The sequence below is a fragment of the Cucumis melo genome, chromosome 12 (assembly GCF_025177605.1).
Source record: "Cucumis melo cultivar AY chromosome 12, USDA_Cmelo_AY_1.0, whole genome shotgun sequence".
In the NCBI taxonomy this organism is placed as follows: Eukaryota; Viridiplantae; Streptophyta; class Magnoliopsida; order Cucurbitales; family Cucurbitaceae; genus Cucumis; species Cucumis melo.
In genome coordinates, this window is record NC_066868.1 from 26,426,583 (window position 1) to 26,439,504 (window position 12,922).

Here is a 12,922-nt window from a genome sequence, read left to right on the forward strand (position 1 = left end):
GAGATTGTACATGCAATTTAAACAGAAATACTAGTGGAATTGGAGAAGTATATGTAGAGAGAATCGAGTCTTTGAGCTGTAAAAGTAAGGGTTATTCTCTCACTAAACCTCAATAATTGCAATGAAATTGTTCAGTAAACAGCTTGTAAGGGATCTCTAAACATATTGTAGTGAATATTCTGTATTGTTGGTGTGTTTCTTAACATACTCAATGTACATGTATTCGGATGGATGGCCTCTTTTACCTCTCTTAAACTCTAATATGCCAAATTTATTGGATTTCCCAGCCGTGTTTTGGACATCTACTTCAATCTCAATCAGCTCTTTGTACGGACGTTTTGAACAATAGAATATACAGTTTTTGGTCCAGTGAGAAATATAAGAAACCACCAACTGAATGAGTCACAAAAGACCCAAAACTTGTCCCCACGATGCAGTGCCAAGCCGGACCATACACCCCATCAAATTCCTGGAAAACCACAAGCAAGAAATCAAACAAGAAAAGTTAATAGCTAATTCATTTCAATAACTTGCACAGATTTATACATAACATAACCCTTAAACTAATTACCCTTTTGAGAGATAAAGCAAGAGTTTTGGAAGTGAACTTCTCCATACTGTCATGAGTCTTTCTTGCACAATCCACAGCATGAATCTGCATAGCTGGTTGCATATCAACAGAAACCACTTTCACACCATTTTTGGCAAAAATATCACTCAATTCAACTTGTGAAACAGCAAATGATTTCCTTCTCCCACTCTTTCGAAGTAAAGAAACTGTTGGCCTCAAACTGACAATCTTTTGCCCCTTTTGAGGCTCTTTCAATTCCTTCTCCTCCTTCTCCTCCTTCTCCTCCTTCTCCTTCACCACAAGACAGAGACCTTTCTTATCAAACCCATCATTGGTTTCCTTCTTATCATCAAAAAACTTCTTCCTACCCAACTCTCTACACACCTTACTGAATTTCTCATCCCCACCAGAAGGAATTTTTTGGAGGTGGGGTTTTGATTTCAGCATAGAAGAAACAGTCGGAGCTGGAGGTGGGTTCAAGTTCTTTGATCTTTGAGATGAAAACCCAGCTTGACTGTGAAGTTTGGAAAACGGGATATGGGTGGATAAGGAGGAAGGATTAGGAACAGCAGCTATGGAGGAATCAAGCTTTAAAAGCGTGGAATGATTGTTAGCTATGGAAGCAGAGGAAGTAGCTCTGAAAATGGGTTTAAGGGGAGGAGAATCATGGTCAGGAGGTGCTAAACTACGCTGCTGGTTTGTGGGTTTCGCCATTGAAGGTCTGTGAGAGAAATGGAAAAGAGAAAGGAGAAATGCTTGACGAAGAAAATGGGGATTTGTGCTTTTGAGAGATGGGAAGCCATTTTCTTGATGGGGACTTGTGTGTGTTTGTGTTGTGTTGTGTGAATGAACAGTGAAATTTTGTGCTGTGCTCTAACGTGCGCCTTGACGTGGACGCCGAGGAGAGGTCTGTGACGTTCGTTAGATCACTGACGTGTTTGACTGGATTTTATTTTTTATTTCTGCTTTTCGCCTTTTAGACCGAATTTAAAATAATAATAATAATAATAAAAGTAAGAGTTTTTGAAATTTTGAAATTTAAAAAATAAAGTCGTTGAAATTTGAAACAACCTTAGTTAATTCCATGATTAAATAAAAAAAGAGGAGTGTATTAACACTTAAATTAAACTGTAATTACCATAAAACTACACTTCCAATGCAAGGTTTTGTCACAGAGCAATTGCCATTAATCTCATTCCATCTAATAAGTTTGAATTTGGGTTACTTTTTTAAACACAAATGTAATTATCAATTGATCATATTTCTAATCATAAGGACGTTTCTTTTTTCGATTTTAAATTTGTAATTACCGATGTTAGTATTAAATTTGTATTATTTTTCTCTTTCTGATTTTTATTCATGCATTTCATCGATATAAGTTATAAACAAGGTTAAAGATGCAATAATAAAGTGGAAGATATTAGTAATAGATTCATATGCTTTTCTCGAATTATTGTTTATGTATATATATATATATATATAAAATAAAATTGTAAGTAGTAATTATATTGTAAATTCATAATATAAATCAAAATTTGTGTGTAGAGCATTGTGTATGCACCTTGCTTGTACTTTGAACCAAAATTCAAGTATGGTCTAAGGTTGAAAATACTTAATCCTAAATACGAAATAAAAGGAATAACAATAAAATAAAAATAAAATAAATTTTAAGTGCACGGTAGCCATTTAGTTAAAGAAAATCTGAAGAAAAAAGGGCAACTTATGTTCAATCTATATTCTATTGTGTAATTGATAGCGATATCAACAGACACTGATTGTCCTTCTTATAGCATATATTGAGAGAGTAATTGTAGTGTATTAAATTAATTAGCATATAACATAATAAAATATTGTTTTATATTTCTTTGTAGTTTTCTTAATGTTAGGGGTGTTAAACAATCGATGACTTGAAAATTTTGATCAACCTGTACGGTTTGGGTTAGGTTATTAACCCATTTGGGTATAGCTAAATTAGAAAGAAATGAAAATCTTACGGATTGGGTTGGTCCATGGGTTCACAAAAAACAACCCAAACCAACCCGAACTTAATATTAATTTTAAAAATATGTTTTTGTACTTATGATACTATTATATCTTAATTTTATGAGTTTTATTTATGGATTATTACCCAACTTCTCATAAAATTAATTTTTTTACATTTTCAAAAGAAACTCCTTGTAATTGAGATTGAGTTCTTAATTTCAATTCAATATATGAAACTAATTACATACACGTGAATATTTTGCTTAATTTTAGAACGACAAATTAAAAAGTCATTCACGGATCAAAACCAACCCAATCCAAATACTTCATTGTTAGATTCATTATTCAATAAACGTTGATTATAGGTTTAATTGATGGTTACCACCTATCTATCTAGAATTTAATATTGCCTTAGTGTTGATGAATACATACTTTGAGTGTATTAATTTCCCATGAACTTGGGCCATGTTGGGCCTGATTTTAGCTTATATGAGTCACCATTGGGCCCGACTTTTAGTTTAAGAAGTCCAACTAATACCGCGTTTGGTCCTCACTTTGTACATTCATTCTCATAAAGTCGATCGTAATTACATTTTCCTTTCATATTTGCCCTAAAAAAGGATATGTTTGTTCATTTCTCTCCTATATATCGTCTTTTGAATTATTATTATTTTTTTAAGTTCAAAAATCACTTCATCTCTTTTTTCTTTCAAATTTGGAGTTCGCTATTTGTTTATAAGTTTAAAGGTTAATACCATTCATTTACATCCTTCCTAATATTTCAAAAAATTCACCGAAAAATTATCGAGACTTATGTTATATTTTAATGTATCTCACAATTCAACATAAGGGGAAGGAAGGTCATTTCGTTTTTGTATTAAAAACGAAGGGGTTTAAGAGATAAGAAGATCAAGGATACCTACTAAACTGCACACATAGATGTGAGGTCTGTCGATTTTTTCTACTATGGAATTCTCACAGAAAATAATATGCAGAGTACTAATTATATATAGAAAATTTATTTTAAATGATTAAAAAATTATTTACAAATATAGTCAAATATCACTATCCATATGTGATAGACCAATATATAAACTATTATTATTTTTGTCTATCGTGATATTTTATTGCAGTTTGTAAACATTAAAAAATAATCCTTATATGTTGTCGCACACATATATATTTATGAGTAATTTTCATGACCATGGATAATTTTAATAAACGAATCTTCTTTTTGTCACGCTCTCAAAGTTTTTTTTTCTATCACTATATTTATGATTTATATTTAATTTCTTTATTTTGGATTGAGTACTTACCCCCTAGTTGTCGTCCATTCACAAATTTTGTTACTAAGATCAATTCACAAAATTTGGAGTAATATTTTTTTAAAAGTGAAACACTATACAAAGAGTTGTGTGCGTGATTGAATCGAAGTGGTATGATAATAACCCTTTTTTGAAATGAAATACAATGAATTGAAAGTCGTTAAGCTCTTGAATAATAATTTGAATCTTCATCGAATATACTATTTTCTTTCGTACAAGATTACGAGTTATTGTTAAACAGGGCCATTTATGCAATGTAAAAGATATAGTTGGACTTTTTTGCAATAGGGAAGATTTGATTTGGGTATTTGACCATAAAATGTTATGTGTCTATTCATTCATTTATTTGTTATTTTGACAATAACAAGGGAAGAAGAAATCAAATCTAAAATCCTATTCGAAATCCAATCATATTCTATTTTTTATTTTAAGTTCAATTAATCAAATGATTCGATCAATATCTATTTTGCAGATTTGTTTTTGTAAAAAAATAAAATCCATTTATTATAAAAATCAAAAATCAATTTTATGTTTTTTAAACAATTTTTTATATGTCCAATCCATTTAAAATTTGAATTAGATAATTAGTTTAAGTTTTTTTTTTTGGTAAATCTACAATTTAAAGTTAAAATAAAATTATCATAACTTATATAATATAGAAAAAATTAAAACGATATGTTTTATATAACAAAAATATGTTAAGATACAAAATTTTAATATGTTGTTTTTTCCTAAAAGAATAAATATGTCGTTAAACACATCGTTTGAAAGTTAGAAATATTGTTAATTTTTTTTTTCTTTGCTTTGAACTTTTTGTTCTTTTTGAAAAAGACAAAAAATAAATATAGTGTTGAATTTTTTTTAATTAGGGTTACAAAATAGAATGATTCGATCGATTATGCAAAATAATAAAAAATAAATGAGTATCTAAACCACATTGTTCAAATCTTATGGTCACATTTTTTAATTTTCCATTTATACATTTAGATGGATTCATACTTCATATATTATGACAAATATGGAAATCATTGCAATCAATGAAAGGAAAAAAACATTTTCATAAATTACAAAATATCTCAAATTTGAGATACTAAAAAATTTAAACGTTGACAAATTGTATTTAGCATATGGGAAGAAAATGAAAGAGAATGATAATGCGCCAAAATGATGACAATCAAAATCTAAAAGAGAGTGATTTTTTGAGTTCTTAAGATTACATCAATTTAACATTTAACCTTTAACTAAAATTTAAAACCCTAGATTATTAAAAGTGATAATCTTATCTAACATCCTATTCATTCGAACATAGAAGTCTACCTCACTGTTAGAGAGTCAACGATTGAATCTTGATCGCAGAGACCAAAATATGTTATTTTTAAAAGTTTAGAGACAAAAACAAGCATTATTAAAAGTTTAGGGTTCAAAATAGAATAAGATACAAAGTTCAGAAACCAATATAGAATTTAAACCTAAAATTTATTAGTTTCCATTTATTTTCATATCAATTAAAAGTAGGAAAATTTTTATATTTAAAATATTACATAATATAACAAAATTTTATATTTATAAAAGTTGTGTTTATCGTTGATAGAATATAAAATTTTATTATATTTTGTAAATATTTTTATTTATTTTTTCATATTTAAAAACGCCACATAAAACTTGAATATCATCGTCAAATCCTAAATAAGAAAACTCTATAATACAATTATAATTGAATGTTAAATTCAAAACTTAAAAAAAAAATAAATAAAAATATATTTCTATTTTATCTTTCCAAAAAGCAATTTATATTTAAAAAGAGAAAAAAAGCATTTCCTATCACAAACAAAATTGAAACAAAAATGAAACTAATTTTCAAAATAAAACAAGAAAAAAAGCATAGAGAAGAGAAGGGATTGGGTTTGTGGTTGTCCACAAAAGAAGAAAAGCCTGCAAAAGAATATTCTCATAATAATCATTATTATTATTATTATTTATTAATTTATATAGTTTATATCTATTCTTTTTTTTTTTTTTAATTTTTTCTAATTAATATTAATTTATAACAATAACACAATCATTTGATATTCTTACACCCTTTTGAATTTGCTGGCAAATGACAACCACATCCAACAAAACAACACCTTATTGGTTTTTCCAACCATGTTTCCAAACAACCTTTTTCTACCCACCTCTTATTTTTTTATTTATTATATTAACAATTTCAAACATATTTTAATAGCCTTTAGCCACTACATTTTTCCTATAATAGTAATCTTAAATTGCTTTACTCAAAAATTTTCTTGTCATTTTCTTTTTGGGGTTTTTCCCTATTCATTCTATCTTCAAAGAGTTTTTTTTTTTAAATCATAGTTTCTTTTGTCTAAATTAATGATTGAGTAATGTTGTTGGTGTTGTGTAAGTCTTTTCCCACACTCATAGAAATAATAATAATAATAAAGACTGTTTATTTATGGAGTAATAATTAGTTTGAAATATACCTATAATAAAGGCTATCTATTTATGAATAATTGTTTGAAAAGAAGGTATGTTTAAATATGTCAATTTAAGCATAGATGAAATTAGTTAAAAACATGTGTTATCGATCTAAAATTTAGAAGTTTAAATTTTTTAGTTACTTGTGTTACAATCGAACTTGAATTTCATTTGAAACTAAAACTAAGTCATCCTAACTTATCATAGATTATACTGTATTGTTAGATCACGAAGAAAACATCCTTTACACATAACCACAATCTTCTCATCCTACTCAGAGACTATGATAGCAATTAGTTATGACTTTTTGAGCTCAAGCTCTTGTTTCTCGATTACTGTAAAAGCAAACTTAAAGCGAGCAAGACACATACCTTAATGTTTTGTATAAGGAGGAATTGTTAAGTATCCATTGAAAAATTAGGTGGAATGTTAACTTAAAATGAAATTAGAAATAATTACACAATAAAGTATCACACTACCAACCGTTAAAATGATAATTATTGAGTATGCTATCCATTTAGCTATATTTGAATTGACTTAAACAGTAAAAAAAAATATCTTAACATTAAATTATAAATTTTCTACACTAAACACGAGTAAGATTAAATTAACTACACCCTTCAACTAGAGTCAACTTATTGAATTCATGCAAACTTAGCAAGTGATTTTGAAGAAATCATATAATTATGAAATAAAACCAATAGTTTAAACAAGTGGAAGAGGAGGTTGATCAAACTTTTGGGTTTTATTCAATGAAATTAAAAATCAAATACACATCTGCACAAATTGACATATAACTATGAATCGAATTCACCAAACGGCACAAAAAGAAAAAGCAAAGGGAGGCTTTTGAAGACACCAACCAAAAAAAAAAAAAAAAAAGAGGAATTATTGAAAGCGACGAGGAGGATGAGCCGTTGAGAAACGTTTCTATTGGAAACACTGTAATGAACAGCTGACTGAGACCAAGTCCATCCCTCTCATTTTCAAATTCTCATTGGAAGATTCGATCTATTTTCTGTTTCCGTTGGAAAGTCATTGCCTTTCAAAAGAAAAAAGAAAACCCACTATTCTATTCTATTGATTCTTCAAATTCTCTGTTTCCTGGAAAGTGTTTTTGGTTTGTGTTCTTTTTCTTTCAACCCTTTTTATTCTTAAGCCCCTTTTGAGACTTGGGTCTCTTTCGATTTTTAGAATCAAGAGCAATCTCTGTTTTGATTCGTGTGTCCGATCATCTGGGGTTTTTTAGAACCAGAAAAGAAAGAAAGAAAGAAGAAGAAGAAGAATAAGAAGGATTAACGACTAAAGGGTTTTGATCATCTACTCATTTTGAAGTCTTCTTTTAGGGAAGATTCTTCTTCTTTCCTTTTTGGGAGTTGGGGTTGGGGCTTCTTTGTTAATCCCCTCCTTCATAGTAGGGATGAAGAGAGGGAAATTGGACAAAGTTGATATTATCGTTTCTTTTACTAGACAGAGATCGATTCAGATACTTTTACTCATTGGGGTTCTGTATCTTCTTCTGGTTTCTTTAGAAATTCCTCTTGTTTTCAGAGCTGGGTCCAGCGTTGTTTCTCAAGACTCGTTGTCTCGGCCTTCTCCGCTTGAGAGCGAGGAAGATTTGGAAGAAAGAGAAGCCCCATCTCGTCCTTTGGAAAATATCTCGAGAAATTCGTTACAGCCGACTCCTAGTCGACTGAATCAGTTCAATAAAATCATCTCCAGTTTGGCCTTGGAAACGGAGGCTTTTGAATCGAGGAGTGATGATGCGGTTTCTGAGTTTTATAGGTCTGCAAAAATTGCCTCTGAGGTCGGGAAGAAATTCTGGGATGAGCTTGAATCTGGAAAGAGTCAACATTTGGAGAAGAAGAAGGCTGAAAAAGGATCAAATTCCTCTTGCCCACATTCGATTTCTTTATCTGGGAAGGATTTTTTGGCTCATGGTCGAGTTATGATGCTGCCCTGTGGACTCACATTGGGATCACATATAACCCTTGTGGGTAAGCCAAGAGTGGCACAACCAGAGTACGATCCTCAGATAACTATGGTGAAAAATGGTGAAGAGTCGGTTATGGTTTCACAGTTCATAATGGAGTTGCAGGGCTTGAACGCTGTGGAGGGTGAAGACCCTCCTAGGATTTTTCATTTCAATCCTAGGTTGAAGGGGGATTGGAGTGGAAAGCCAGTGATTGAAATGAACACATGTTACAGGATGCAGTGGGGCTCGGCCCATCGCTGCGAAGGCTGGAAGTCCAAGGCCAACGAAGATGCAGGTAAATGACTGAAGAATTCAATCATCCTTCGTAGTTTTATAGCTGGCCAGAGCATTGGATTTTATTGATTTCATACGAGTAGAACATGGTTATTTTTATCCATCTTTGAATGCTGATGGATTGTGATCTTTTTGGCTTTCATTTTCATCTTTTACCTTTTTAGTCTATATATCTCAATAGAGTATTGAATTGTTCTGCTTAGTTGAGAATGATAGCATTATGAACATCATTCTTAGAGAACGCTGAATCATTGTGCAATACTGTGATGGCTGCAGTAATTTGAGTATTTCTTAAGATTTCTACAGTCGATGGCCAGGTGAAGTGCGAAAAGTGGATCAGAGATGACGAGGGGAACGAAGAGCAGTCAAAGGCTACATGGTGGTTAAACCGACTGATTGGTCGAACAAAAAGAATGGATATAGACTGGCCTTATCCCTTTGCTGAAGACAAGCTCTTTGTCCTAACACTTAGCGCAGGATTTGAAGGTTACCATGTGAATGTTGATGGGAAACATATTGTTTCTTTCCCTTATCGCACTGTGAGTATATATACTTTAGAAATTATAGATGCCTTTTCCCAAAAGCTTTTCTTTCCTTCTCTAATGGTCAACATCGTAGGGTTTTGCTCTCGAAGACGCCACTGGATTATCTGTCATTGGGGACATTGATGTCCAGTCCGTGTTGGCTGCTTCTTTGCCACGATCACATCCTAGTTTTGCTCCTCAGCAGCACCTCGAGATGTCAACGAGATGGCAAGCACCACCTCTTCCTGATGGCGAGGTAGATCTTTTTATTGGTATCCTTTCTGCTGGCAACCATTTTGCTGAACGGATGGCAGTAAGGAAGTCGTGGATGCGACATAAACTCATAAGGTCGTCAAAGATTGTAGCTCGATTTTTTGTAGCACTTGTAAGTGATAATAACGACAGTTCTTTTTCATTAAAGTCCAGGTTATTCTGCATTCTTCTGTGTGTATATAACCATTCCGAATTCATACTTTTGCAGCATGCAAGAAAGGAAGTAAATGTTGAGTTGAAGAAAGAAGCTGAGTTTTTTGGGGATATAGTTATAGTGCCTTACATGGATAACTACGACCTTGTGGTTTTGAAAACTGTGGCCATCTGTGAACATGGGGTGACTTTCTGAACTAATATGATGCTGCTGATGTATTGATTTGAGTCTACCAAGACAAGATGTCTTGTGATATATCATTAATCTTCGAGTTCTATCTTTTTACGTAGGTTCATGCGGTGCCTGCAAAATACATTATGAAATGTGATGACGATACGTTTGTAAAAGTGGATTCAATCATGAATGAAATTAAGAGAGTATCTGGCACCGGGAGCGTGTACATTGGCAACATAAATTACTACCACAAGCCCCTGCGCTACGGAAAATGGGCCGTCACGTATGAGGTAAGTTCCCATATATCTCGACTTTGCATATCCAGTAATATGAATGCGCCACCATTACATACTCTTCTATATCTAGCTTCCTTCTCTAATGTTGGGTGTGTGGATTGTTTCATTCAGGAATGGCCAGAAGAAGATTATCCGCCTTACGCAAATGGACCGGGGTACATAGTGTCATCTGATATTGCTCAGTTTGTCACATCAGACTTCGAGAGACGTAAATTGAGGGTACGTTATACATTCACTTTGAACATCAGTTAAAATTCAAGTGATTTTGGCTTAAAAGAGAGAACTATTGTGTTTTTGACAGTTATTTAAGATGGAGGATGTGAGTATGGGGATGTGGGTGGAGCAATTCAACAGCTCAAAAGCAGTGAAATATGTGCATAGTTTCAAATATTGTCAATTTGGATGCATAGAAGAATATTACACAGCCCATTATCAATCTCCAAGACAAATGATTTGCCTTTGGAACAAATTACTAAGGCAAGCGAAGCCTGAGTGTTGCAATATGAGATGATGAAGTTCTTGATAAAAAAAGAAAACTTGCTGCTGTCAGTCGATGCCTATTTTTTGACTTGCCTGTACATGAATCTACTGCCTTGTATGCCTTGTATATTATCTCAAGCATTGGTTTTAGGCAATTTTTAGTTCATGTAGAGAAGAAGAAAAAAAAGAGTTCACTCCAAATATCAATTCATTATTTCTTGAGCTCTATCTTGTGCTTATTTGGTTGGTTTTTGCTTCTTGGGTGGGCTCTTCTGGGGCTGGTGGGGGTGGCAGTTCATGGGCCTTGGAATCGTGGATCACTAGGCCCATTTGAGTTTGAGTTTTATACTTTCCTCTTCGGATCAAAATTTCAAATGAGGATTTGAAATACTATTTCTGTGTGAACTTTAAAATGTTGTTGTTGACAGAGAAATGTGAGTAAATGTCAAGAAAAGTTATAAAATTTATTTATTTATTTAAAATTATCCCATAAAAATTTTAAAATTTTAAATTGAGTTGACATGTTTATTATTATTATTTAATATTTACATTAGTGATATTTTATTTTTTATTGTTATATGTTTTGTATGTTTTCTCGAGCATAATGGAAATGCTGATTCACTTGAACTTATAAAATTGTGTTAAATAATAAGTTATCAACATAAATTTAATATCACTAATAAACCAACAATGTTGAGGAAGTATTCTAAAATAACTAGGGTCTATATTCTAAAATCTTTTGATATATCTAATTTCACGGTAAAAAATGCATTTAACTCGAGATTTAAAAATTAATAATGTAAAATCTTTTGCTTGTATCACTCACCATGGTCTCATTTAACTAATCTAATAAAAAGTTTTCTCATACACTATGACTCTTTCCCTTGCTCCCCTATGTTTAGACTCCTTACTCTCTCACTCGTGCTTGCTAGTCATGCAAAAGAGAAAGCATGGACAAATAGATTGTGACATATACAGATAGTAATCACTTATGAATCACACAAAAATTTTAAATATGAAAATTAGGTCATCTATACAAAAATCTCTTATTTTTTGTTTTTGGTTTTTTTTTTGTGTGTTTCTTGACAACCCATAAATTTTGGATGGATTTTAATTTCTTAACTGCTCCTTTTCTTGCCTAAATATCCCTAACCACAAATGTTCTAGATTTTCTATCTCATCCTTGTTAATGAGTACAATAAATCACTCCAACTCCTATTTTTCAATCTTACAAATGCAAAATTTTGACTAAATTTTGACTAAATTTTGACTTCCTTCTCCAAAATTTTTGATAAGACTCTTAGCTCAATGGCTCTTTCTTATAAGGTAAAGTTCTTTCGATCCCTCATCCAAGTCATTTCTAGATATCTTATTATAGAAGATTTTAGTATATAATAGGTATTTGTGTTCCTCAATCCAATGAAGATTTTAGTTCTTTTTATACAAAGTATTTGTGTGGCTCGATGGAACGAAAATTATAGTTGTCATCTACATGTTGTAGTTTGTTGATTTTAGCAGAAGATGTTCTCCCTTTCTTAATTTGATTATACTATTTGGGTATGTGATGGGAGAGTTTATGAAATGTGGAAATCTTGTCTTTGAATATAATGTATTTATCATCCCTCTTATTTGGTAGTATAGCTCAGAAGTTAAAGACACCACTTGCTCCAATTACAAGTTTGTTAAACAAATCATAGAAACTGAAGTCTTCAGCTTCATTTTCAAATTGATTTGGTGATTGATTCTCAAAAAATATGTTGAAAGATGAAAGAAGAGTATGATTTGTATAATAGAGAGACCATTGCCCATTAGTGGGTGACTTCTGGTTCAACCTGACACAAAATGGAATTCTGTGGTGGAATCAGAAAGCAAAGGAATCTTTGCCATTGTCACATAAAGGGCAGTTAGGAAGGTTGCAAGGAAAAGGGAAACAACTCTGTATCAGAATGAAGGCTAATGTCCAAGTTTAATTTAGCATTCTCTGGTAGATATGTATGTACATTTAGTTTAGCCAATGGGACTTCAGGAGGGATTTATCCTGTCGACCGAACAGAAAAATTAATCTCCAACCTCACTCCTCCGTCCATATTATAGATATATTTTACAAAAAATGGAGTGTAATGTAGTTGGGGTGAATTGGTGCATCTTCTAGTTTAACATTCCACTTGTCATGAAATGAAAGTTTTAACAAAAGAATACCCTAAAATGGAAATATTTTTGTTAAATTATAGTGTATAATCAACACTCCCCCACCCTCTCACAAAAAGGAACCTGGCTAAAGAAAGGGATCTCAACTAGGTAAAATACTGCCAATAGAGTAATTACAAAAGAATGACATGAGACCTCACATAGTCCTTGTCCACACCCTTAGAGCCCAAGGCACGCTCGAGAGAGG

General features: G+C 31.9%; 2 protein-coding genes across 2 annotated transcripts; one reads left to right on the forward strand and one right to left on the reverse strand.

Moving 5' to 3' along the window:
- Window positions 1-16: 16 nt before the first annotated feature.
- On the reverse strand, window positions 17-1,376 carry LOC103483107 (uncharacterized). The gene is made up of 2 exons (XM_008439555.3): window positions 572-1,376; window positions 17-469 (listed from the first exon to the last, which is right to left on the reverse strand). Exons 1-2 carry the CDS (start codon window positions 1,283-1,285, stop codon window positions 314-316), a joined length of 870 nt encoding a protein of 289 aa, XP_008437777.1. The 5' UTR covers window positions 1,286-1,376; the 3' UTR covers window positions 17-313.
- A 5,947-nt stretch (window positions 1,377-7,323) lies between these two features.
- On the forward strand, window positions 7,324-10,755 carry LOC103483099 (hydroxyproline O-galactosyltransferase GALT6). The gene is made up of 7 exons (XM_008439543.3): window positions 7,324-8,627; window positions 8,933-9,165; window positions 9,245-9,535; window positions 9,632-9,760; window positions 9,868-10,041; window positions 10,159-10,266; window positions 10,349-10,755. The coding sequence occupies exons 1-7, from the start codon at window positions 7,778-7,780 to the stop codon at window positions 10,556-10,558; spliced, it is 1,995 nt and encodes a 664-aa protein (XP_008437765.1). The 5' UTR covers window positions 7,324-7,777; the 3' UTR covers window positions 10,559-10,755.
- Window positions 10,756-12,922: the final 2,167 nt, after the last annotated feature.

Excerpts from the sequence above, each read along its gene's own strand:
- LOC103483107 (XM_008439555.3), bottom strand. The coding sequence starts at position 1,285 with ATGGCGAAACCCACAAACCAGCAGCGTAGTTTAGCACCTCCTGACCAT. Across the intron at positions 470-571 it reads TTGCTTTATCTCTCAAAAGG|GAATTTGATGGGGTGTATGG; the intron begins GTAATTAGTTTA and ends GTGGTTTTCCAG.
- LOC103483099 (XM_008439543.3), top strand. The coding sequence starts at position 7,778 with ATGAAGAGAGGGAAATTGGACAAAGTTGATATTATCGTTTCTTTTACT. Across the intron at positions 8,628-8,932 it reads CAAGGCCAACGAAGATGCAG|TCGATGGCCAGGTGAAGTGC; the intron begins GTAAATGACTGA and ends AGATTTCTACAG. Across the intron at positions 10,042-10,158 it reads AATGGGCCGTCACGTATGAG|GAATGGCCAGAAGAAGATTA; the intron begins GTAAGTTCCCAT and ends TGTTTCATTCAG.